Source organism: Oryx dammah, unplaced genomic scaffold (genome assembly GCF_014754425.2).
Source record: "Oryx dammah isolate SB20612 unplaced genomic scaffold, SCBI_Odam_1.1 HiC_scaffold_12, whole genome shotgun sequence".
NCBI classification, from domain to species: Eukaryota; Metazoa; Chordata; class Mammalia; order Artiodactyla; family Bovidae; genus Oryx; species Oryx dammah.
In genome coordinates, this window is record NW_024070196.1 from 39,712,132 (window position 1) to 39,733,927 (window position 21,796).

At 46.3% G+C, this 21,796-nt stretch overlaps 1 protein-coding gene and 1 non-coding gene across 5 annotated transcripts in view; one reads left to right on the plus strand and one right to left on the minus strand.

Moving 5' to 3' along the window:
* The window catches only part of FNIP2 (folliculin interacting protein 2), a 123,063-nt gene that overhangs the window by 25,397 nt on the left and 75,870 nt on the right, over positions 1 to 21,796 (minus strand). For all 4 annotated transcript variants that reach the window (XM_040251605.1, XM_040251603.1, XM_040251602.1 and 1 more), the window contains 5 exons: positions 13,895 to 14,024; positions 7,531 to 7,732; positions 7,170 to 7,258; positions 4,538 to 4,684; positions 4,253 to 4,422 (listed from right to left, as the gene is read on the minus strand). In XM_040251605.1, the coding sequence (XP_040107539.1) occupies positions 4,253 to 4,422; positions 4,538 to 4,684; positions 7,170 to 7,258; positions 7,531 to 7,732; positions 13,895 to 14,024 (738 nt within the window). The remainder of the gene's footprint in view (positions 1 to 4,252; positions 4,423 to 4,537; positions 4,685 to 7,169; positions 7,259 to 7,530; positions 7,733 to 13,894; positions 14,025 to 21,796) is intronic.
* On the plus strand, positions 16,860 to 16,932 carry TRNAG-CCC. The gene has a single exon. It is a non-coding gene; the product is annotated as a tRNA-Gly (tRNA).

The window sequence follows — 21,796 nt, forward strand, 5'->3', positions numbered from 1 at the left end:
GTATGTTGGGTGCAGCATGGGTGTGTACAGCACCAGTGTGTATACTGGGTTCAGTGCAGGTGTGTGCAAGGGGCAGCATGGGAGTGTGCTGGGTGCAGTGCTGGTGTATGCTGGGTGCAGCATGGGTGTGTACAGCACCAGTGTGTATACTGCGTTCAGGGCTGCATGCAGTACCATGCACACAGTCCCCCGTTTGCAGGCTGGGTCTCACCATGCAGGTCAGTGGGCCAGCTGGCTCCCTTCTCTCCAAGGACGGCTAAAGCCAGAGCTCTTATTTGTGACCAAACCAAATCATTTATTTTGGAAAATAGAATGATGAGATCTTTTTTAGAAGAATCCGAGGACAGTAAGTCTTGGGGATACATCCAAATTCTGGGATCTCTGAGCAGAAGTGCAGTGAATCAATTCAAAATAATGAAATGGTTTGCTCAATACACAGGAGCATCAAGTGGAATCAATTTGATTAACAAGAAAAAATCACTTGGTCATGAATAATGAATCTGATTTTTTTCTCTTAGGTCATCTGGAAATTCTACTGGAGAAAAATGTGCTATAAGTTATATCCTGACATGCTGATTAAAAACTGGCTAAAGGTAGAAGAAAGGCAAACCTTTGAGAACCAGCAGCACAGGCTTCTCATCACAGGTGTCTGTCCAGTGCCTGACCATTAAAATTACTGCATTTCATAAAACCTGAGTACTACCCTTCATAAGGTGTATAGCTGGTACTTTGATAATATTGACAATTACAACAAAAAGCCAACACTTCCTGACTGCAGGCACAGCGCTGAGTGTTTCACGTAGATCTACCTCCCTTACATCTCTGCAGGAGCAACCCTGAGTCAGAAACCACTTTGGGAATAAGCAGAATGCTGGAATAAATCAAAATGTGGAACGACACTAAGTAAAGGAGAGGAGATACGTGGTGACAGTTACAGGTAAGAACTCAGGAATCTGGACTCCATCTAGAGGGAGAGGGGGGAGACAATTCTTAGATAAGATTAATCATACAGCTAAGGTTAAGACTGAGGAGAAAGTGATAGGACCCATCAGAAGTGGGTCCTCTCCTCTTGAGAGGATTCCCAGAAGAAGACTCTGAGAACAGGTAATGGGCAAGACAGAAGTGTAACCACACGATCGTCTCTATAAAAGGACTAGGTTACAAGCTAGTAGAACTTTACCTCGGAAGCTGTTGCAGCTGAGAAAGCATGCATGAACTGAAAATAACTCAGAACTGCAGCTGCACTCTGGACAAGCACTTTCGTTTGAGAAAGCTTTCTTGACTAAGAGCATATTACCGTTGCTTCCCGTGATCACGTCTGCTGTGGCTGCGGAGTGTCACGGCCACGTCAGGGATTCACATGACACCAGTGTTAACTTGGCCCCAGTGTTCATCAAGATGAGCAGGAACACGGGCGGAGCTAGGTGGCAGTAGGGCCTGTCCTGGCAAACTCTTAAACGGGCTTTGAAATCATTCAAGACGGACCTTCTCTGTGACTGAAGAACCGTGATTACCAGGCTCCTCCTTCCATGGGATGTTCCAGGCAAGAGTACTGGAGTGGGATGCCATTGCCTTCTCCTAACAAGTACATTAGCACCAGGCATATTCCTGGCCATTTATATTTTCCTGTTTGCTGTGACTTGGTGAATGTTTAATAAAAATAATAATAACAATCTTTGGAAATAAGTGTCTCCCTGTCAAAATAGTGCCGTCCTCGATGTTCTGTCATACTGGAAACTCAACCATCACTTAACCCTTGGCTTCATAAAGCTCTCCCCTGTGACTGTACCTCAGGCTGCACCCCATCCTCAGTCTGTCCACAGCAGGCCCTGCTGGATTGTTGGGGTGCTGAGGGGGTACTTCCAAGAACATATACTCTTTGAAAGAGGATTTTGGGCCCAGAGGAAGGGACTCTACCTTGTTATACTGAACACAGGGAACTGATCTCAATTATTTAAACTTCACATGGAAAGCACAGCTAAGTATAAATATATTTATCTAGTTAAATGTACACCACTCAATTCATGCTCCTTTAAAATGGGTGACTGGGCACCAAGAAACACCATGTTTTCTAAACATTTGGCCCCCTTCTGTCACCTCTGAATAAGTCCTTCTTCAAGCCTGTTGTCCATAACCAGAACGGCAGTGCCTGGTCCTCCCTGGGAAGAACCCAACGACCCAAAAGGAGTTGGGCTCCCGGCTCCTTCCCCTTCAGGACACCCGTATATCCTTCAGTTAACTCATCTGCACCTAGGATCCTGCTAACATGGGAAATGCACCCTCCTTCCTCCTCACACACTTTGTGACCCAGGGCACAGAGAAAGACAGCTTCATTATCTGTAATAGAGTGAGGATGCAGCAACAGGGTGAGAATGAGACTCTAATTAATTAGTATGTGCAGAAAGCACCGGAAATAGAGTGTGGCTCCCAGTGACAGCTCTCATTTCATTACTACTAGAATATGCTCTTTCCCAAGGCTGCTGTGCCTGTCCCCAGTCTGCAGTTCTTTTCTGGAAAATGCTGCCCTTCTAATTGTGCACAGAAGAATTGATGCTTTTGAGCTGTGGTGCTAGAGAAGACTCTTGAGAGTCCTTTGGAGATCAAAGCAGTCCATCCTAAAGGAAATCAACACTGACTGTTCACTGGAAGGACTGATGCTGAAGCTGAAGCTCCAATACTTTGGCCACCTGATGCAAAGAGCCAGCTCACTGGAAAAGACCCTGATGCTGAGAAAGATTGAGGGCAAGAGAAGGGGATGACAGAGGATGAGATGGTTGAATCGGTGATGCCATCCAATCACCACCGATTCAATTGACGTGAATCTGAGCAAACTCCAGGAGATAGTGAAGGACAAGGGAAGCCTGGTGTGTAGTCCATGGGGTCACAAAGAGTCAGACATGACTTAGCGACTAAACAAGTGTGTCTTCCTTGAAAGGCCCCTCTACTCACTCCTCTATCTCCCATGGCCCCTGCCATATTAACAGCTGCAGCAGCAGAATGGACAAGGCCACTTACAGATAAGCAGTGGAGTTCCCACAGCAGCCATGAGTCATCACATCCCATAGCACAGACGGAGAAGCAGAGGCACAGAGGTTAGGCCGCTTGCCCAGGAGGCAGGGTTTTAGTCCAGCCGTCTGGCCCTGGCCCTCACCCTCCACACTGTGCACTCTCTCTCTCTGTGGGCTGGCCTCTGCCCATCCCACCAAAGGAGTGCTCAGGACGTTCTCAATACAACCTGCCTCCTCTACAGGCAGCAGGTGTCCAAAGAATGAGCTGCCTGTCATCCCAGCCCTGGGTCCAGCCGACGGACGGGGTCCTGGGACAGAGCGAGTATGCAAGCCTGACTGGTCACTGCAGGCTCTGCTGGTGAGAGGCTCTGGCACCCCCTCCCACACCCTGAGCCCTGTTCTCACAAGCCCATGCCCCTCCAGCCGCCACATGGCACGCCAGGTCCTTGCGCTAGGCCTGAGCGCGAAGCTCGGAGGAAGTAGCCCAGGGGGCGGTGGACAGAAAGACAAGGTCTCTGCCCTCGGCTCAAACTTAAAAGGTAACGGAATCATAGCGTGTGCTTACTCTCTTTTTTCTCTGACTTTCCTCCTATCCAGTCCACCCTCTTTAGGGCAGTGGGCCTCAACCAGGAGGTGTCCTGCCCCCTACAGGACACTCAGCAATGTCTGGTGACATTTTTCATCATCACAACTTTGGAAGAGGGGTTTTCACTGGCAGCTGGTGAAGAGAGGCCAGTGATGCTGCTAAACATCCGACCAGGGATTTCTCTGGTGGTCCAGTGGCTAAAACTCCGTGCTCCCAATGCAGGGGGCCTGGGTTCCATCTCTGGTTAGGGAACTAGATTCCAACGCTACATCTAAGATCTGGTACAGCCAAATAAATATTACCAAAAAAAAAAAAAAAATCTGACCAGGCACGGACAGCCCCTCTTCCCCACAACCAACAAAAAATTTTCTGGTTCAAGTGTCAGTGGTGCCAACATTAAGGAAGCCCACCAGAGGAGGAGCTGTGGCTGCCATGTGGGAGGACCCAGCGGGCCTGCACGGCTTTAAAGACCAGAATGAGGCTCTGGTGGTGTGAGGGTCCTGCTTTACAGGTAGAATCTGTGGGCCAGTCTCCTGTTCCCTGCCAGCCCAGTGACACCTGGGAATCGCTGGGTTGGATGGCTAATATCCACCGAAAACGTTGCTGTTTCTGCAGTTCCATCCCACACGGCCTCTGAATGGTCACATCAGCTACTGACCCAGCTGTGCCCAAAGAGGATTGTACGGGTGTGTCTTGGCGAGCATGTTGACCAGCTGAGAGGTGCGTTTCTCGGAAAAGGCTTTGATGGGCGGGTGGTCAACAGGCATGACGGTGGGTACCCAGGCCAGGTGGTAGGTTAGGACTGCAGTCAGCAGGGCAGCAAAAAACCTTGGAGAAATGGGAGAAAATATAACCAAGCGAGTCAATGCAGGAAGAGGCAGTCACCCACAGCATGTACACAGGTGAGGAACTGCCATGCAAGGCCCCAGTGGGCCGCCCTTACTGGTTCTTGTTGATCTGCTCTATCAGGAGTGTAAACTCCTTGAGGAAGCGCTGGCACAGCTGGGTCCTCTCCAAAGTGCTGGACATCATGGCCAGCCATACGGGCTCAGCAATCCTGGGCACGGAGTACAGGCTCCAGATCGTCCCTCTATGGAAGAGAAAGGGAGCAGGGAACTGTCACAGGTGTTGTGGTGGATGACCTTTGCATAAAGGAACCCAGAAGAAAACAGTCATCTGGATCTATGGAGCCCCTAAGGCATTCAAAGCAGAATGTAATACAGGGGTGGGTTGCAGGGCAGGAGACTGGGGGTGAACTGGGAAAGTAGCACTGACATATATTCACTACCGTATATAACACAGACAGCTAGTGGGAAGCTGCTGTATAGCACAGGTAGCTCAGCTCGGGGCTCTGTGATGACCTAGAGGGGTGGGACTGGGGGTGTGGGAGGGGAGCTCAAGGAGGGGACATATATGTATACTAGTGGCTGAACCACGCTGTTGTACAGCAGGAACTGACACAACTTTGTAAGGCAATTATACTCCAATAATAAAATGTTTTAAAAAGAAAACTAAAAATAAAATAATATGAAACAGGGGTTGGTAAACTAGGACACAATGTATAGGTCAAATCTGACCTTTATTATCAATAAAGCTTTATTGGCACACGGCCATGCTCATCATTTCCCTATTATCTTTCGGTACATTTGCACAACAGAAAAGCTGAGCAGCTGCATCAGAGACCCCTTTTTCAGGAAATGTATACTAAATACTGATGTAAAATATCCTTTACGATGCCTTGTGTCAGAATCTAGGGCAATTTTTACAGGAGAAAAAAATAAGGAAGAAAGATCAAATATGCTAGACTGAAAATGTGACCAGAGGCAACTCAACTCTCCCAATTTCTCGTCAGCACTTCTCTGAACCAAGGCACTTTATTCACTCAGATGAAAAAGCTACATAAATGTCTCTTCTTCACTATATTATTTACTAGATTCTTACATGGACTAACAGAATCAAATTCTTAGGACAGAAACCGAGGTGTAGCGGAGCTAGGTTCCTTGCAGCAGACGCACACTCTGATGAGGACACCTGGTGCCGCAGGCTCTGCTCCAGCCCCTGTGGCTCACAGGGGTCCTTCCAGCGAGCACACCGACTTAGCCTAGGCTTCCATTCCCCACTGAGAAACTGCAACAGCCCTGCTCAGCCTGTTGACCATGAATCCCACCTGTCCCCAAGAGCAGACCACCTTTCTGCCTCTGAGGCTTGGACACATCCCCTCTCCCCAGTGAATATACATGAGGCATATTCTGACCTCAGTTTGGGGCCATGTGCATCAAGGAGCTGGGACACACAGGATCCTGCTTTGGCACAAAGCAGAGCATCTTTGAGCAGGCAGGAGGGACAAGTTACAGCCACACGGACCTGGGGTTCACCTACTGAAACCAAGGCCTTCAAGCACTAACACACCATACTGTCACCGTTTCTGAGCAGAGGTTTGCTGAAGTAAGAACAAGACCCATCCATCCACAGCGAGGCCTCTGATCCTGTGCTTTAAGAGCTGGACCTTTCGTTAAACAAGTGTGCAGACGCTCCAGCACAAGCCAGCCTGGAGTCTGCCACAGCAGCCCCAGGGCATCTGCACTGCAGGAGGTTCACCAGTCACCACACTGCCATCGAAACACACAGCTGCACATATTCCTTAAATATCTGACTTGATCTGAGCAACCCCAGATAATGAGTCATTTGTTACAAGAGTACTTTACACATAACTCAGGGCTCGGCAAGACTGGATGGAGACTTTGCTTCAAGCAGCATCTGAGTTTACCAGCCTTTACCTTAATCATCACAAAAACCTTCTAACGTTCTAAGAATTGTAAACATTTTTGTTCTGCAGCTAGAGAGGAACAGTTAGATTCATTCATTAGCTCGTGACTGCTTCAGAGGGGGCTTCCACTCCCCACCCAAGAAGCCGGCCCTAAGGAGTGCTGCAACAACCCTGCTCAGCCTGGTGACCGTAAATCCCACCTGCCCCCAGAACAGACCACCTTTCTGCCTGACACGAGGGGCAAGACCTCTAGAAAACTGGTCTCTAGGATACAAAGGTCGCCAATTAGGAACTCACAGCAAAGACACACTAGGGTGATCATGTGATTTATGTCCTGAGGAGGACCCTCATGAGGAGGACACCGGGGGTGCGCAGGACGGTCCTGACAAACTGGGGTGTCATGTCCCTGATACACACACTCTCCCCACTTTCGCTCTGGATGAACATCTGGACTTCAAGTTTCCGCATTTGTAAAATGGGCTAAGAGTGCTTACTCTGAGGCTTTTGTGAGATGATGTGAGACATATGAGCATGAGTTTTCTCCATTCATACTGGTAAAGACAATCAGATCAAAGACTGTCCCTCAGGCAGTCATGAGGATAACTTGGTGCTGGTGACTTAAACTTTTTGCTCCTTTGGGCCTTAGCTTCCAAGGAAGGAGCTGCTAAAATAACCAGTAACTGCCAGCCCCCAGGTTGGAATTCACCCCCAACTCTGACTTCTGAGTCGTGGTCTCCACGCATGTGGAGGTTCAAGGCTGCTGCTCCACAATGTCCCTTGCTGGGTTCGCCAAACGTTGCCAGCTTACCTGAACTCCCCCAGAGCTTCCATCAGACGGCTGACATAGAACTGGACACGGAGACTCGACTCTGCTATCTTCCTGCAGGAAATCATGGCCTTCGGTGGAGAGAAAAGAAGCCACTTTATGCTGAGACGACATTCCTTCACAATCATCTACCAGGCTTTATTCATGAGACAAGGTTACAGCCCACATGGGAGGCAGTAATTCCCTTTCCCAAAGCAGTGAGCCCCTGCTGACTGGCATCAGTGCGCCTATGGATCTGCCTACCACTGCGGCCACCAACCCACGCGCCCCGGGGAAAGCGATCCGGGAGAGAGAGCCCGCAGCCCTTACAGCCCCGTGGGGCCACGCACTGTACTTTCAGTACCTTTTCAATGGCACTCTTCAGCCTGTTCATGTGAGATTCAAACAGGGGGAAATGAGAAAAAAAGAAGTCCTGGAAATTCCTCTGTGCCTCTTCCTTCTCGCACAGTGAAAAGATGATGCTTATGGCAATCTTCTTCCTTCGGACTATGGCTGGGTTGGAACTGCAGGTTTCTTCGGCCAGGCTGAACGTCTCATCCATTGACCTGGAAGGAGAAGGGGTTTGCGGAGTCGTTCTGCATCAGTGGACCACAGTGAAAATGAGCCATGAAGCCAGGGTGGCACCCTGACAGCCTATCAGGGCATGTGGTCCTCACTCAGACCACATCCTCTGCTAAGTCGTCATCCTCTGGCAGATTCTGCTGTGAAAATGAAAACCTCCACTTGATACTCCGTGTTATCCTAACATGAAAAGAAACTTCAGTGAGAACTGAAAATAATTTTAAGTGCCCTCTTATTAGACTCTTAGTTCTTTTCCCTCGCACTGTGTTATATCAGACTGGCGGTATTTCAGAAGGGGTGTGAAACATCTGTTGGCTCAAAACACAGGCCCTCAGTTTTGGCTAATAGATACTGGTAGACAAGAATCTCTGAAAGGGAAGGTCCTGTGTGGTCCACTGTGTGACCAGGACATCACGTTTGGACATTAACTAGTAGCCAAGGTTTGCCTTCCCAAGGTTACTAAAACTATTAGATGAAGTTACTCCTATAAATGCTGAGACTAAGACACGCGACCTTGAACACTCTCCGGGAAACCCCCAAGAAGAAAGACCCGCCTCTCTTCTACTATAGTCAGCACCTGGACCAACTTAACGTTCTGTGCCAAGACTCTGCTTCTAGGATGAGAGAAGCACGAAGCCAACAAACTGAATACGTATTCAATTTGTTGTAAGGGGTGAACCTCACAAATACCGCCAATCCAGGTCTCTCCTTTATTCTGAAAAACCAGTATATGACCATGTAGCTGCTAACTGCAAGAGTGAAAGATTTTAATTATCTTGTTTTTTTCTATAAAGACACCAAAGCAAAGGATGTGCATTCATGCTAAGTCGCTTCAGTTATGTACAACTCTTTGTGACCCTATGGACTGCAGTCCACCAGGCTCCTCTGTCCATGGGGTTCTCCAGGTGAGAATACTGGAGGGGGTAGCCATGCCCTGCTCCAGGGGATCTTCCTGACCCAGGGATAGAACCCGGATCTATGTCTCCTGCACCAGGAGGCGGGTTCTTTACCACTAGCGCCACCTTTAGGAAGTCCCGAAGCAAGTGACATCACACTGCAAATTAAAGTGCCTAGCATGGCACAAGGTAGGTTTGCAGTAAATCTTTCTCATTGACCCTACTGTTCAGCTTTGTCTGTTGCTAAGCACAGGAGGATGCTGCCTCCTCCATGTCCTTTACTACAAACTACACCCTACAACGTCTGCTGGCAGAACTCAAGGCAACCAGCCTCATTCCCGGTCTTTAACTTGTTATTTAGTGCTCTACTCATAGGAGATTTCGAACATATCCACATTTTAAAAACATACACACATCAGAAGTTTTATGGTCAAGAAAGCTATCTCTTTTAAAATGAGATTAAAAAAGGAAAGGAGACAGGCATCGTGTTCAAACCTCAGATGACCATGTCATTGGTGTGGCTGATAAATCAGTAAAAGACTTCACTGACAGACACACCAGGGGAAGGACACGGTCTCCCAGTGCTCTTGTAAATGCAAGGCATTAAAATAAACCAGCAACTGCTTTCTCTGAGAAACCCCTAGATCCTAATTATTTGCTTGGCAGAAAGAAACTGTCGAGGCACTCTTAACAATTTTACTTAATTTCATACAATGCACCCTCTCCTTTTCCACAGTACCTGTCCTATAACTTTGATTCTCTGCACCAGTTTATTTGTATTCTGTAGAGGAAATTTTGAGCTTATGTTACACCAATCCTTTCTTGAAACCCTTTCTTCTTTGTCATCTCCTACTTCCTTTCGCAAAAGTAAAAATACCAGTCTGCATGTCTTGCTCAATGTGGTCTCTAATAATCAAACTGCAGTGGCCATCGAGCTCTCTTCAGATGTCTGAGTCAGCTCCAGCTCCACCCTGAAAACAGTAACCAACTCCAGTCAGCACAGTAGACGGTGCCACCTGCTGAATTTCTGAGAATCACCCGCAGCTCTAACAGCGTGTTGGCTCTCACTTGCTCCCCTGAACTCTAAAGCAGCTGAGTTTAATTCATTCTGTAGTAGTCTTGGATTGGCCATGCAAACTGGAATAAATCAGGCCATGTGGTATTTATAAATATACTTTTTTTAAGCCTGGGATCATTTTTTTTTTAATTGGAGGAAAATTGCTTTACAGTGTTGTGTTGGTTTCTGCCATACGATGACTCGAATCAGTCATAATTATATAAATATCCCCTCCCTCTTGAGACCCCCTCCCTTTCTCATCCCAGCCCTTTAGGTAATCACAGAGCGCAAGGCTAAGCTCCTTGTGTTATGTTACACAGCAGCTTTCCACTAGCTATTTTACACACACTACTTTCTCAATTTGTCCTACCTGTTCCTTCCCCTGCTATGCTCACAAGTCTGTTCTCTGCGTCTGCATCTCCATTTCTTCCCTGTAAATAGGTTCATCAGTACTATTTTTCTAGATTCCATATGTACGCATTAATATACGATATTTATGGTATTTGTTTTTCTCTTTCTGACTTGCTTCGCTCTGTATAACAGGCTCTTGGTTCATCCACCTCACTACAACTGACTCACATTCCTTCCTTTTTATGGCAGAGTATTACTGTAAATATGCTTTTAAGATCAATCTACATGATAGCATGCTTCAAAGTGTTTTTCAACATTTAACTATGCCCACAAATACTTTACCATAGCTTTACTGTCAGGGCACTAGGTGAGACACACAGTCCATTCTGCAAACATGGAAACTGAGGCAGAGTGACTGACTTGCTTCAGAACAGAAAGCTTTTCAATGACCACGCTGCAATCAGAGCCAAGGGCTTCTGTCTGCTGGCCCTGGCTCACTGCTTGGACATTGGGAATGCCCAGGGCTCTGGCCCCACGTCTGATCTGTCTGCTGGGATCACCCAGCTGGAGCACTAAGGGGAGGGGCTGGGAGCAATCACACAGCTGACAGGCCTTCAAGTCAAGGGAAGACCAAGCTACACACTGAATTGTTCTTCTTATTAAAAAAACCAAACAGAACTTTGTTGACACTTATGAACAGCATTTACATACATTATGAATACTTCAAGATCTTAAAGGAAGCCAAAACTCTACTATTTAAGTACATCTCAGTGACCCGTAGCTGATCTCAGGACTACTTAGTCTAACTGCTTATGTCACTCTGAACTTACACTGAATCTGTGGATTACATGGAATATATGAAATCATCATTTCTGTAGGTCAAAGAACATCTCATCAGCAACTCTGGTTACTCGTTTTATAATTCAAGTCAGCAGCCTTTCTGGGACATTACAGCTGCTTCTTCAGGGTTTCAACAGCCCCACTAAGCAGGGAAATCTCTGCAGCCTCTCTCCCCGACCCCTCTCGCATCAGCTGGTAAACTGCCCCCTGACTCCGCCCACCCTGTCTCCAGTCACCAAAGCTCCCCCCAAGTGGGATGGCAGGGCCCCAGGTATGGGTGTCCACAAGCAACCAACCCTGTGGACTGTGAAGATCCTCCCTGGCCACCCTGAACTCTCTCTGGAATGAAGTCTTTGCTGTGACTTTTCCCTCAGAGCAGAAGCAATCACTCCTCTGGTACCCACTGTTCTCTGGTCCAGCGTCAGAGAGTAATCCCCACTCCCACAAGGGTGCTGCCACAAGGGAGAGGGGCGACACCCCTGTAGCTGAAGGATCTTCACAGGCAGTGATGGATGCTGAGTCCCTGCAGCTCTTCCGTCCTGGGCGTCAGACAGGACAAGCCCAGGGTCAGCCCAGGCTGTGCCGCCTCGCAGGGCTGCTCTCAGAAGAAGCCTGAGGTAATATTCAGTGGGTACGATCTTGATCCCTAACTGGGTCACCTTTAACTCGTGCTCTCTAAGTGAAGTCTGATGGGGTGATGACGCACGCACACGGGCATGCACACAGATGCCAGGCAGCTGAGCACACGGGGAACTTGGACGCTGGGCAGTCAGCCTGGGCTCAGGCACATACCCACACGACCAGGTGCCACGAGGTCCCAAGGTGGCACGGCTGGGACCTGGGCCCAGATTGGTGGTGGCAGCAGAGGTCACGGCTGTGGGAGAGGGAAAGGGCTTGGGTGAGACACGGTGGAGGCAGCTTGTTTGTCTATCATCAGAGCCCACCCTTGTGGGATCTGCAAAAATACTCAGCTCTTTTGTCTTGAGCCCCAGGGCTGTAAATTATCAAAAAGAAGGGCCTACAGTGGACAATGCAGTAAAGTATTAATACATCAGGGATTTACTAGAGTTCTTCGAAGAGTTTGTAATCTCTCATTTTGAAAACTGCAGCAACATTGCCAAGCAAATACTCACAAGCACAGAAATAGAAATCAAGTGTAGAGATTGTTGCACTGCATAGAAAATACCCAATACTTTCTAGATGAAGCTTGAGATGATGAAATTATTAATAAGGAAGCCCATTTTAAAATTAATTTTCCATATAATTGACAACATAGTATAGAATGCATAAACAGGCATTCTGAATTATATGCAATGCACAAAGACGCTTCTCATTTCTTGTAAGACCTCCATAAGTTGCAGGAATTGGCAGAGGAAACATTAAAATAATCTTGTATAAATTTACATTTAAAATTGAATTCAGACATACAAAATGGATATGTGTGAAGAATAAAATCTTTAGCAAAACTTCTCCATAAGAATAATCTGATCTAGAAGTACTAAAATTTATATTTTTAAAGTTTATTAAAAATTTATCTCAATGTTGTTATAATCCATACAGCTTCAGTAACTGTTACAATAAACAAAATGAGCTTTCCCAAAACAGAAAAATTATCAAAAATTATCTGCCGTCTTGCATTTGAAAGGAGCAGCTAACACTGCTTTCAATTATGCCAACTGACATACAAATTCTGATGACCTAAACAAATGAACCTGCAGAAAAGTGAGCCAGAAAAATCTTATGAGTCAAGATATCGTATGAAGTATTACTACTGATTATACATAAAATTACTGCATCAAAACATTTTTTTTTGCAATTTGTAAGTTTATGTTAATAGTCACGGATCACTATTATTCCTATTATATTTTGAAAGTAAAATATTTTTAATATATTTATTTATATTTATTTATTTGGCTGTGCAGAGACTTAGTTGCAGCATGTGGGATCTAGTTCCCTGACCAGGGATTGAACCCAGGCCCGTTGCACTGGGAGTGAGCAGTCTTAATGGCTGAACCACCAGGAAAGTCCTGAAAGTAAAATACTTTTAATGGAAAAGCCTTACACTCATTTTATAGGTTGTTCTCAAAATGCCTGGAGCATAATTTTTAAAAAAGAAACATTAACACGTGATGTTAATTTTGGGAGAAGAGGGTGCCGGCAGCCTGACGCCCTCTACATGTCTCAGCCCCCCATATCTCAGCCTGTTCTTTTCAGGACCACTTCCATGAAGGTTCCCCAAGCCCCAAGACCTCAAGAATGCTGTCTCTCTCTCCCAAGCTCCAAACATCCTACCCTCTCTAAACATTTATTTTCTTTATACCATTATTTACCTGTGTGTCTTCATGAACTTCTGAAATGCAGTTGTGCAGCTGACTCTTCACTCCTTCACAGACCCTATACATGCTACTCACAACTCAACTTACTAAGTCAACCGTCGTCTGGATTTTATAGGAACAACCATCTTCATTCCCTTTTAAGTTGTGGGTTGTACGAAGAAGAGATTGGAAGCTATTGATGTAACATCATCACAAGTCAAAAATGTGCATTTTGCAATGTAACTAAACTTTAGATCTGAAACCAAATGAAATAAAGGCAAAGGATATCTTGGTATCAACTCTATTCATAATCAAACTCATGACTGTTAAAGAATTTAAGTTTTACCAAAAAAAAAAAAAAGAGTATGTCACCATTCTTGGGTTCATACATTTTCAAAGACCATACTGTGTCACCATAAGCCAAGATTTATTTCAGCCTTCTCACTTACACAAGCTACTCCCGGAGGGGAGCCAGTACAGAGAATGTACTCACTTTAAATCAACACAGATCTACCCAGATGTTCCCAGTGTCTTTCCTGGACCCTCAACTTGTAAACTTCCAGGCTGAGCTGAAGCTGAGAGGAAAGTTTCCACATTTTCTCAGGGACGGCAAGTGAACGCGGTGTCTGCGGGCACCCCCCGGCTGCCCACTTGGGTGCCCCTTGCACCAAGGGGGATCCAGCTTACCTCCTGGGGATGATGCCGTTTTCCAAGCTTGTGGTCTGGCTCCGAAGCCAGCGGCGCTGGTAGCTGCTGGACGAGGAGGTGGAGGAGCTTGGAGACGGGAACGGTGTGATCAGAAGGCTGCTCAGGGAGGCTGTGAGAAGATTGGAAAGTGAGAGTTGAACTCAAGCAGCCTGTGTGAACCTACACGGAAAGCACAAGCCCAGGATCCTAACTGTTCAGGTTCTACAGGACACACCCTGCAGGGGGAGACCGGCCTCCCTGAGACTTTTGTACTGCGAGAAAATATCCCATAAAAGGAAACAAGTCAAAAGGAACAGGGACCACAGACAGAGCCTTGCATCCATAACCAGACCTCACTTACAAATGCAAACAATTATTACTCATCCACTCAGAGTGCAAACTGCAGGTTTCTGATACAGTGTTCCACAGAACTATTGCTGTTGCTGCCGGGTAACCAGTGCTCTGCACAGCATTTACTCACACACATTAACCTTTCTTGACTGCTTCTTCACTCTATATTCAGAGGTGAAATCCAGGCAGAAAGGTAGTTCCTCCACACAGCATTGCCTCTCCTGTGCCCCCAGCCCCGGGCCCACTGCCAGTGCCTCGTTGTGAAAGAGGAATATGTGCCTGTGCGCATGAGCTCAGTTGTCCAACTCTTTATGACCCCATGGACTGGGGTCCATCAGGCTCCTCTGCCCATGGAATTTTCTAAGCAAGAATACTGGAGTGGGTTGCCATTTCCTCCTGCAGGGGATCTTCCCAATCCAGGGCTTGAACCCAGGTCTCTTCCATCTCCTGCACTGGCCAGGTGGATTCTTTACCACTAGTGCCACCTGGGAAGTCTTGTGAAAGTGGAACAACCAGTCCTAAATGTTTTTTTCCCGCTTGGACTACTTATTTGCCTCGAGCCTCTCTGCTTCTTCCTGTTAAGTAGTATCAGTGCCTCCCTAAGTAGGAGTGACACACCTTCTGACTGGTCCCCCTCAGGGCAGGCAAAAGGGCTTCTTTCAAATCTCGGCTGCTGGGCGGAGCTCTGTGGGTTTGCAATGGTGGAGGAGGCAGACTTTTTCTCCTTTTACCTCCCCCAAGTTCCTGGGTCAGGCAGAGAAGGGAATAGAATGTGACAGGCAGCCAGTCGACATTTTCAGACACAGGTACTGACTTCACTAAGCACAGTATACCATGCTCATGGACACCACTGGAAGGCTGCTTCTCCACATGAGCCATCATGTTTTTATTTCTACTTTTACAGGCAGATGGAAATACGTCCCCAACGTGAGTTCTGAAATCCTGCGAGGGTTGCCTGGCTGCGCAGCAAGCATCTGCAATGTGCCAGGCACTATGCAGCGTGTGGTGGCCCTGCATGGAGCTGACGGCTGCAAGACCAGGGAACCCCCAGCCACAAGGGTGAGAAGCTAACAATCTAGGCTTCCTTGTCCATAGCAGAGGTGCTGTGAGCATCTATGAGACGCTCTTCTTCTGATCCAGTCAACATGCACAGCAAAGGTAGAGCTGTGGATCCCTTGTATCCAGGATGTGCCTGGGACACAATGGACAATGAACAAAGGTTTGCTGAACGTGTGGCACTTCTGCACTGAAGTGCTGCCAGGTGAGGGTGGCCTGGTTTCAGCCTTGAGGCTGGATTTACACCTCCAAAATCAAACCCTCATTTCAAGTATCAGTGAGTAGGTAATTCTATTGAGAATTCTGAAGGGAGATAGAGTTTTTCCTCAAAGTAACAGAATACTTACTTAATCAAAAAAATCCTAATTAGACATGTCTGCTCCACCCCCATGTTCTCAAAATCCCCTATAAGATCCAAAAGATCCTCGTTCCCTATTTCCAAATCTCAGGGTCCTTGGTCTTAATGCTGAGCACATCAGCTTCTTCTTGGCAGGTGGAGGACCCCATTGAGGTGCAGCACTTGCATTATAAATACTTGTCCCCACCCTGTCACAAAAGCAGGATGGGATGAGCTGAGGACCACTTCTTCTAGAAGTCATGCTCATGCTGTGTGCCCAGTCGTGTTGATTCTGTGACCCCATGGACTGTAGCCTGTCAGGCTCCTCTGTCCATGGGATTCTCCAGGCAAGAACACTGGAGTGGGTTGCCGTGCCCTCCTCCAATGTTCCTGTCCCAAGAATTAAACCCAAGTCTCATCTCCTGCATTAGCAGGCAGATTCTTTACGACTGGACCCCCTGGGAAATCCTCTGGAAGTCCTACAGCTGCCTGATTCTTCTGTTCAGTAGAGGAGGAGTAAGACCCAGGCTCTCCTTCAAATCCCAGCTCTGTGGCTCACTGGCTGGGACACCTGGGTGGTTCACTTAACCTGTCAGCTTTCTCATCCATAAAACGGGAGCAGCAAGGGACCACACCTCAGTATGTTTTGTGAGAGCTGCAACCTGCTAGTGGGTTATAAATTATTTAGCAGATCAAAACTGGTATTTTAAAAGAGAAGTATGAATGAAAATAGAGTAGAAGGCAGTGTTAACACTAATTTATGATACTTTTGTTTGTAATATTAAAATGTTTGTTACTGGATCATGATGCGAAATGCATTAGCGTGGGCGGCAGACAAAAGAAAGCTTTAAAAACCACTGACCTATTTCATACAGTTCCTGTGAGGATTAAACAAATCATTACATGTAAAACACCAGCCCAGTGCCCATACAGTAAATGTTACCTACTCATTCTCTGACAATTCTTGGAAAAGGTGGGCCAGGTAAGACATTTCAGAGTACTACTAAAAGGTCATTAATTCTGAATAGTTAATTGTGAAAAGAACTGAGAACTTGTAATAGAGACATGAAAAAGAAAAGCAAAAAGTTAAAATAATAAAATCCAAGGAGGATGTTCCCTTTATCCATACTATAGAATGCTGAATAATAATTGTGATAAAAATATAAGCTAAAGGGCTGGCTGAGCATTCTCCAACATTTCCTGAAAAATATTTTGGGGCCTTCCCTGGTGGTCCAGTGGCTAAGACTCTGTGCTCCCAATGCAGAGGGCCCAGATTCAATCCCTGGTCAGGGAACTAGATTCCACAGGCTACAACTAAGAGTTCACATGCTGTAACTCATGATTCCACGTGCCACAACTTAAAAAAAAAAAAAAAGATCTCGAGTGCCACAATTACCAACACAGCCAAATAAAATAAATATTTTTAAAATGCACTTTGATATCATATAGTAAGATTTTTATGCAAAAGTACTGAAGTGTATATAGTCAATCATGCGTGCATGCTGCATTGTTTCAGTCATATCCGACTCTCTGCGACCCCATGGACTGTAGCCCACCAGGCTCCTCTGTCCATGGGATTCTCCAGGCAAGAATACTGGAGTGGGTTGTCGTGCCCTCTTCCAGGGGATCTTTCCAACCCAGGGATCGAACCAGCATCTCCTGGGTCTCCTGCATCAGCAGGCAGAGTCTTTACCACTGGTGCCACCTGAAACCCGTAGTCAATCACACGTTTTAGCAAATGATACAGCTACAACTCTCAGACACAAGAACAGGCCTCATTTTGCCTTGTAACCAATCTATTGCCATTTTCATGAGAAAAAGATGGATGCAATCCTCATTTAGTGCATGTGGCTATGGGCTGGGCCATGGTCTACAAGGGAGTGCAGCCTGGATGCTGCTGGGGTGCTGGTCCCCATCCCCAGGGCTGCGTGGGCTTCCCTGGCTGGCTCACTCACTTCACTGTGGGCCTGGCATCTCCAGGACACCAAAGAGCTTCTGCACAGGAGTTCCATGGGGTAGGTCCCAGCCCACACCATGCTTCTTGTCAGCTCCACAAGTTGGTGCCTCGGTTGTAAAATGTGAGACTTTCAGTTAAATTATTCACAGTCTCGGCTCCAGCTTTAAAAGTGCTATGTCTAACACTTCTTAATATTTTTAGTATCGCTCTTCTTTTTAGAATACTTTTATAATTAGCACAAATGCTAATGCACACAGACTGCAAAGATTTTTGGAGTTTTGCACATGAATAAGAAAACAATTTATGCTTGCATCCCCACCCTCCTGACAGAGGGGGGCTCCTCAACAAGTGTCTATTTATTCCTACAGAAATTAGCAGTAAGAAAAAAGAATACATCTATAGGCTTAAAAATGTCAACTGCTGGCTCTTCTTGACCTGTGTTGTTCGAGATAAGGATTCAGCTTTATCTGCAAGTATGTCTGTTATTTGGAGAGCTTACTGTATTGATGATCTGACAAAATCTGGATTCAAAGTGACAACACCCTGAAACTCTTAAATCCATTTGCTCAACTTTGACTGAGCATTTACCAAGTTCCTGGCACCACCTGGGCCTGAGGCAGAAAGTTACGGCACAGAAAGGTCTTAACAAGCTCGGTCCTTAACAAGCCTGCATGCATGGAGTAAATAAACAAGATGATATCAGACAGTGTTAAGTTTACATGATTTTCTTCAAGCAACCAGGACAAAAGTTTATTCTCCAGTCAGTGGTCCGAGAACACACTTGTGAAAATGGTACATCGCGACTAAAACTAAAATCCAGCAAGAGCCAGTCATGGAAAGGGCATATCAGATGCTGCCCAGGAAAATGACTAGATCATCTGAGTGTGTCTCTTTAAAAAAATCTGTTATGTACTCCTACTCGTATATATGGGGAACATGTCCCACCCCACCCCACCCCGCCTCCACCCCATTCAAGGATCCATTGAACATCTCCTATATGCCGCAGAAGCCCAAGCCTTCCATCTCCTGCAGAGCTTGGACAGGACAGATGGGGTGTCTGTTTCTGGACACACTCTCACCAAAACTCAGTTCAGTTCAGTCGCTCAGTCATGTCCAACTCTTTGTGACCCCATGAACCACAGCATGCCAAGCCTCCCTGTCCATCACCAACTCCTGGAGTCACCCAAACCCATGTCCATCGAGTCGGTGATGCCATCCAACCATCTCATCCTCTGTCGTCCCCTTCTCCTCCTGCCCTCAATCTTTCCCCGAATCAGGGAATGAGTCAGCTCTTCGCATCAGGTGGCCAAAGTGTTGGAGTTTCGGCTTCAGCATCAGTCCTTCCAATAAATATTCAGGGCTACTTTCCTTTTAGATTGACTGCTTTGGTCTCCTTGCAGTCCAAGGGACTCTCAAGAGTGTTCTCCAACACCACAATTCAAAAGCATCAATTCTTTGGTGCTCAGCTTTCTTTATAGCCCAACTCTCACATCCATACATGACCACTGGAAAAACCATAGCTTTGAGTAGACTGACCTTTGTTGGCAAAGTAATGTCTCTGCTTTTTAATATGCTGCCTAGGTTAGTCATAACTTTCCTTCCAAGGAGTAAGCATCTTTTAATTTCATGGCTGCAATCACCATCTGCAGTGATTTTGGAGCCCGGAAAAATAAAGTCAGCCACTGTTTCCACTGTTTCTCCATCTATTTCCCATGAAGTGATGGGACCAGATGCCATGATCTTCATTTTCTGAATGTTGAGCCTTAAGCCAACTTCTTCACTCTCCTCTTTCACTTTCGTCAAAAGGCTCTTTAGTTCTTCTTCACTTTCTGCCATAAGGGTGGTGTCATCTGCGTATCTGAGGTTATTGATATTTCTCCTGGCAATCTTAATTACAGCTTGTGCTTCATCCAGTCCAGTGTTTCTCATGATGTACTCTGCATGTAAGTTAAATAAGCAGAGTGACAATATACAGCCTTGACGTACTCCTTTTCCTATTTGGAATCAATCTGTTGTTTCCATGTCCAGTTCTAACTGTTGCTTCCTGACCTGCATACAGGTTTCTTAAGAGGCAGGTCAGGTGGTCTGGTATTCCCATCTCTTTCAGAATTTTCCACAGTTTATTGTGATCCACACAGTCAAAGGCCTTGGCATAGTCAAAAAGGCAGAAATAGATGTTTTTCTGGAACTCTCTTGCTTTTTCGATGATCCAGCAGATGTTGGCAATTTGATCTCTGGTTCCTCTGCCTTTTCTAAAACCAGCTTGAACATCTGGGAGTTCATGGTTCATGTATTGCTGAAGTCTGGCTTGGAGAATTTGGAGCACTACTTTATTAGAGTGTGAGATGAGTGCAATTGTGCGGTACTTTGAGCATTCTTTGGGATCCGAATGAAAACTGACCTTTTCCAGTCCTACAACAGGCTAATGTGACCAGGCCTCTATTTTCTCTCCAAGCTCAGCTTGCAGACTCTCCCCTCACTGCATCCAGCCTCCCTCTGTTCCCAGTACATAGCGGTCTTTCTGCTGCCCACACACAAACTTGCAAAGCCTGTTCCCACCCAGGGGCTCTGCCCCAGCAACCCACAAAGTCTAACATGCTCTCTGCTCTGGTCTTTACCAAGCAAGTTAGCAAGGCACTTGAGTCAACTGAGACTTCAGCTTCCAGGAGAGGCATTCCTTGAGCGAGCACTCTGGTGGTGACGGAAGCCTGCCTACATTTTGTCTTTCTCTGTCTCTTCTCTATTGAATATAAACTGTATGTCTACTTGATTACTGATCTCTCCTCACATCCAACAAAAACGCCTGGTGCATAAGATTCTCAAGAAAAGTTGCTTCATGATGTCTGTCTCGATCAACAAGCACAGCAGACCCAAACATTAGAAAAAAAATTTCTAGAGTTCAAAACCTGAATTTGTTAAAAAGCTTCCTATGGTCAAAACTGTATAGAGAGCATAAGAATTTTCTCTCCACCTCTTCATCTTAAGTCTTTTTTATGTTTGATAGGGAAGCCTAGTGGCTCAGATGGTAAAGAATCTGCCTGCAATGTAGGAGATGCAGGTTCGATTCCTGGGTCAGGCAGATCCCCTGGAGAAAGGAATGGCAACCCACTCCAGTATTCTTGCCTGGAGAAACCCATGGACAGAGGAGCCTGGCAGGCTATAGTCCACGGGGTCAAGAAGAGTCAGACACGACTTAGTAACTAACACTTTCACACTTTTATTTTGATGGTGGAAGTGATGATAGTGGTGGTAATGGTGATGGTGGTGGAGGTGGTAGTGACGGCAGTGGTGATGAAGGTGGCAGCGGTGGTGGTGATGATGGCAGTGGTGGTGGTGGTGGTGATGGCGGCGGTGGTGGTGATGATGATGGCGGTGGTGGTGGTGATGGTGGTGATGATGGTGATGGTGGTGATGATGGTGGTGGTGGTGATGATGGCGGTGGTGGTGATGATTTCAATGGTGATGATGGTGGTGGTGATGATGGCGGTGGTGGTGGTGATGATGGCGGCGGTGGTGGTGGTGGTGGTGGTGATGGTGGTGGTGGTGATGGTGATGATGGCAGTGGTGATGTGGAGATGGTAGTGGCGATGATGGTGGTGATGATGGCAGTGGTGGTGGTGGTGATGATGTCGATGGTGGTGGTGATGATGGTGGTGATGTTAGTGATGGTGGTGGTGGTGATGGTGACGTTGGTGATGGTCGTGGTGGTGATGGTAGAAGTGTGGCTCTGGGCCTGAACCCTTTCTCTCCGTTTGATACAGAGGGTACTACAACTAAAACAGTACACGACAACAGCTTTTGTTGACTGTTAACACTAACTGTACTTCTCTTAAGAGTTTCTGCTTATTAAACACTTGAAAAATATAAAGTTCTTTAAAGTTTAGCAGTTGTGTTTCTAATCACAGAAGAGTTGAAATACTTAAAAGGTCAATTATTGTCTGATAGGAAGCCATCTTTTTTAATAAACCAAACAAGTTAATTGGCAAATCAAATTCTGATTAAAACACATTTTAGCTCCCAAACCATATAATTACTTTAAGACTACATACAGTCCTCAAAAGCACCACAGGTAACTTTTCAGTTTTAATAAAATATCTTTAAAACCCCCTGAATGAAAAGACAATGTTCTTCCTATCAAGATTTCAAAACATACCAATTTTTAAAAATAGTCTTCAGGGGACTTCCCTAGTGGTCCAGAGGT